This window comes from Poecilia latipinna, unplaced genomic scaffold (assembly GCF_001443285.1).
Source record: "Poecilia latipinna isolate Pla-1442-1.1 unplaced genomic scaffold, P_latipinna-1.0 Scaffold3053, whole genome shotgun sequence".
NCBI classification, from domain to species: Eukaryota; Metazoa; Chordata; class Actinopteri; order Cyprinodontiformes; family Poeciliidae; genus Poecilia; species Poecilia latipinna.
In genome coordinates this window covers 24,515-29,235 of record NW_015115669.1, presented here as the reverse complement: position 1 = coordinate 29,235, position 4,721 = coordinate 24,515, and the positions used below count along the sequence as shown (strand labels likewise).

General features: G+C 47.6%; 1 protein-coding gene across 1 annotated transcript in view; it reads left to right on the top strand.

Moving 5' to 3' along the window:
* Nucleotides 1-4,721, top strand: part of grid2ipb (glutamate receptor, ionotropic, delta 2 (Grid2) interacting protein, b) — a gene marked incomplete at its 3' end in the record, with an annotated part of 34,165 nt that overhangs the window by 15,506 nt on the left and 13,938 nt on the right. Inside the window, exons 7-12 of the mRNA XM_015022582.1 lie at nucleotides 1,412-1,579; nucleotides 1,917-2,072; nucleotides 2,147-2,298; nucleotides 2,769-2,903; nucleotides 3,308-3,393; nucleotides 4,233-4,365. Coding sequence (XP_014878068.1) covers nucleotides 1,412-1,579; nucleotides 1,917-2,072; nucleotides 2,147-2,298; nucleotides 2,769-2,903; nucleotides 3,308-3,393; nucleotides 4,233-4,365 — 830 coding nt within the window. The remainder of the gene's footprint in view (nucleotides 1-1,411; nucleotides 1,580-1,916; nucleotides 2,073-2,146; nucleotides 2,299-2,768; nucleotides 2,904-3,307; nucleotides 3,394-4,232; nucleotides 4,366-4,721) is intronic.

Sequence of the window (4,721 nt, the reverse complement as noted above, 5' to 3'; positions counted from 1 at the left end):
CATGCACAGGGAGAACATGCAGACTCCATGCAGAAAGACCCGGGAATCGAACCAGAACCTTCTGCTGCAAGGCAGCAGCTCTACCTGCTGCACTGCTGTGCAGCCCCTACCTGGAAACTTATTAAATTCAAATTAAAAATCATTCAGGTGTTCCTAGAGATGTCAAGGAAGCCACATCAAGCCAGAATCTACAGATCAGTTTCTCTTAAAGTCATTTTTGGATGATTTTTCTCTCTGTAGTCACTCGGTTCCCAGCTGCTCCCTGATGATGTTTGTATCTATTTACTGAAATCAGCTTCGGAAATCCAGAGCAGAAATGAAACTATCAGAGGAAACATGAAGGTTTCACTGCTGCTGGTTGGTAAAACGCTGCAGTTACCCAGAAGGAGGTTCGTCTCTCCGTTCTTCTAAACATGGAAATGCTAAACTTTAATTCTTTACTGACTTTACAGAAACTGACAGCTTCGGATCAGAACCAGGCCAGTTTTCAGTGCTTACTGTCTGCAGCAGCCATTATGTAATACAGCTGTGCTGCTGCTGTTCCCACCTCACATAATCGGCTCCGAATGAAACTCAGAGCTTCATAAACGACTCAGAGCAGAACCTGCTGTTCGTTCTGCTGGCCGCCGTCCGGCTCAGTCTGAACTCCAACAGCTGCTTCAGCTCTGCACCAACAGGAACTCGTCCTGACTCACGCTGTCACCTGGCAGCCATGTGAGAGCTGTTGCCATGGCGACCTGATCGTTTAGCTGCCGAACCAGGTGACGGCAGCAACGCAGCACCTGTGGAGTCAACATATGGTGCAAAACAGCAGCAAAGATGTTCGCCGTAACCATGGAAACAGATCAGGAGGAGAACAGCTGAGCTGAATATGGTGATGATTTCATGTTTTCACAAACAGACGGGTCAAAACTGGCGCTGGGCGCCATTAAAATGTTTCATCAGGATAATTTCATTTAATCAAACTGTGTGGACAAAATAATTCATATTTTCAATTAAAATTAAAAAATTTTCTGCCAAATTATTGAATTAATATCATCACATCTGAACATCAGAGATACGTTCATCTTTCCAGAGTTTCTCTCATCGTTCATGGAGCTTCTTTAGAAGTCTGGACGCTAAAGTTAGCATTAGCTGCTACATGTTAGCATTCAGATGCTATTTTAGGCTAGCATAGCCTCTGATAGGCTAACTGCTGTTAGCACCACTTGAACACAACAACAGTCTCTTCTGTTGTCCAATCAGATCGTTTAGAAACAGAAACTAAGGGAGAGAATCGGCCTCCGTTTTCTCGGCGTTTAGCTCAGAATAACCCGTTTGCTCTGGTTCTGTACTTGGGCTCATGTGGAAGCCGGCAGAGGGCTGGAGCAGCTTTCTGTTTCTGGATGGTTGGTTACATCTGCTGATTCAGGTCCTCCATCTTGTCCTCCTGCAGGAGCTGCTCCCATGAGAAGGTGGTGTCCATGCTGCAGGGCAGCGGGGCGGTGCCCACCCTGGTGGTGGAGGACGGCCCGTCAGACTTCTCCTCGGACCAGACCGACCCAGAAGAGTCCCCCAGTCTGGCACCCGCCATGGTTCCGCGTTCCAGGTCGGCTCAGAGATCCTCTGGTTAAAATAAGGAGGACATTTTACTGTTAATTATGCTTTTGTAGAAGATTGTAGTATGTAAGATAAGGTGGTTTTATAAAGTCAACTTGTTACACAATGTTAGTAGAAGGCATCTGGAAACATTGATTTACTTTTCCTCCAGGCTGGAGCTCAACTGCTCCGTCTGATTTAAACTACAGATCCACTGATGCTTTGTGCTGCAGCAGAGAAGATGAGCTTTGTTCAGACAAACACCAGAGACAGAGGAAGACGTTCCTGACACTGTCTCTGTGTCTGTCCCTGCTGGACGCTCTGTCTCTACTGGACAGGTCCCCGGCGCTCAGCTCCCTGCAGTGGGTGGCAGAGATCCTCCCTCCCAGCATTAAGGTTCAGGGTCGAACCTTCAGCCAGCAGCTGGAGCACCTGCTGACCATCCAGGAGCGCTACACCGTCTGCAAGGCCCTGGAGACTTTCTTCCAGCACAGGTGAGCCGCAGGCGGAGCGTGGTGTGGCGGTGCGGGGCAGGAAGTGACCTCATATGGAGTGTTGTTGCTGGCAGGAACCTGGACAGCCTGATAGTGGACGTCTTCCCGGTGCTGGACACTCCAGCCAAGCAGCTGATCTGGCAGTTCATCCACCAGCTGCTGACCTACGACGAGCAGGAGCGCTGCCAGAGCAAGCTGTCTCGCTTCCTGGGCTTCAAGAGCAGCGGTACGGGTCAGAAGGAACGGGTCAGAAGGAACGGGTCAGAAGGAACGGGTCAGAAGGAACGGGTCAGAAGGAACGGGTCAGAACCGCCCGGGTCAGAAGGAACGGGTCAGAACCGCCCGGGTCAGAAGGAACGGGTCTGAGCAGATATACTCAACATAATTTTATTTACCCAAATTGTAGATATTTAGAAAGTTAAATTCTGAGCTTGCCAACGTGACGTTTGGCTCCTTTGAATAACTGAATATTTAGTTTGCAAACATTTGGAATAAACATTGAAATTCCAACCTAAGTATTTAGCTTGTTGGCTTAATATTTAGATCTAAATATTTAGCAGGAAGCTGTGACATTTGTAAACGAGATGCTGAAGATATGACTTCACTTTATTTCCTAAGTAACCCAGGTGGTTTATTGATGTCCATTTTTCAAGCAGCACCATGTTTCTGTGTTTCTGGGTGACTTTCTGACTGCAGCGCTGCTGGATCCTGACGGCGCTCCGGAGCACCACAAGCGCAGCAGCTCCATGCGGGTGACCGGATCGTCGTACCGCAGCTGCGTCAGGGAGAGGAGTTCCGACGATTGCATCATCGGAACTCACCTGGGAATGGGTACGGCGCCCGGAAACACGGGCCGGACAGAACCGCCCGGCTGTACAGAAATCTCTCTGTAGATTATCCATCGCTCTAGAATTGTTTTTATTGTTTGTTTAGGTGGGAAAAACCAACAGCTGTGACTCCAGAGGTGTTTCTGTTTTACAGCATTCGTCTCCAGATTAGTTATGTCTTTTATTGTGAAATTCTTTGAGGCTAGTAGACAGTTTTTATTATTTGTTGAGTACGAGCTGCTGCTCCACCAGTAGTCAGGCCTGATGTCAGAGATAGGAGCTGAGCTCATGTCCACCGCGTTGCCTCCATCAGCTGCAGCTCTGCCTGCTTCTCTGTGCTTCCTGCTCTCCTCCGGGCGAGCCGGGCGAGCCGGGCTCACGGCCGTGTCTCTCCACGCTCTGCTTCAGGAATTCATGTGGATGAATGTGGGAGCCCGGAGGAGAGGCAGTCCGGAGACGGGACCTCCTTCCCCGAGTCCCCGGACCTCAGCCATGTAGGTAGACCTGCAGCTTCCCAGCATGCCGCTCTGCACACACACCATCATGGCTCCCTGCCACCTACTGGCACCTGATGGCCAAACATGTAAACCCACCAAAGTTAAGTCATATTCATTCACGTTTCCCTTGGTTTAGAAGATTTGGTGCCATCTTAAAGTTACACTGTCAAAATTACAATCAGTGTTTATTATTTCAGCTATGATGAGACAATAAATGTGTGTTCATTTTTCAAAATCATATTTTCATCATTATTTATTAACTTGTAAATGTCAGTTTCAAAATAAATACTGAGTTTGCTAGCTAAAGGTTTAGTTTGTAAAATAAACGTTTAGCTATAACAAGCTAACTAACATTTAGCTTCTTAACTGTAATATTTAGGTTGTAGGTAAATAGTTAGCTTGTAAACTAAGTGTAATATTTAGTTAGGAGCCAAATGCTTTGCTTTAATTTATCTCCAAGCTAAATATTGAATAACTGAATTAATATTGAAATGATCAACATGATGAAAATACGACTATGCAAATTAAACCTGAATTTTTTTAAACTGTGTAACGTTACAAACAGCACCCAAAGGAAATGCACATTAAGAAATTATAAAATAATAACCAGTGAGAGTCTCAGTTTTATTATCGTCTCATTGAAAACAACATAAGGAGTAAAACGATTTTCTGCCTTCAGAGATGAATTTCATGTTTTACGTCGAGGCTGCCAGTAAGTCTGCAGAGTGCTGCAGGTTCTTTCTGCTCTCGGCTCGCACATCTGCAGCTCTGATGTGAGAGCCGAGGCGTTGCCGTCGGCGACGGTGTGCTAACCAGCATCATGCCTTCACCCGTAGATGACAGGTGTTTACACGGAGCTGGAGAACCTGTACGCAGGGAAGAACGTGTCGCCCGCAGAGCCTGAGGCAGCGGGGCAGACCGAGGCCTACGGCCGCTCTCTGTCCCCCCTCACACTGCCCCCACTTACAGGTACCAGGGCTCACACACACACACACACACAGAGAGAGAGAGAGAGACAGACAGAGAGAAAGAGAGAGAGAGAGAGAGAGAGAGAGAGAGAGACACGCAGAGAGAGAGAGAGAGAGAGAGAGAGAGAGAGAGAGACACATGTTTGTGTTGCTATGTGGGGACGTTCCATTGACTTCCATTCATTTCTACAGCCTAAACCTGACCTTTACCCTTTTCCTAACCCTAACCAACCAAAACTCAATTCATACCTTAGTCCTAACTCTGACCCCTGACCCAAAAACAGGGTTTCCCCTCGTGGGGACCAGGCTCCGGTCCCCACGAGGGGCGATTGGTCCCCACAACGTAGTATATGTCAG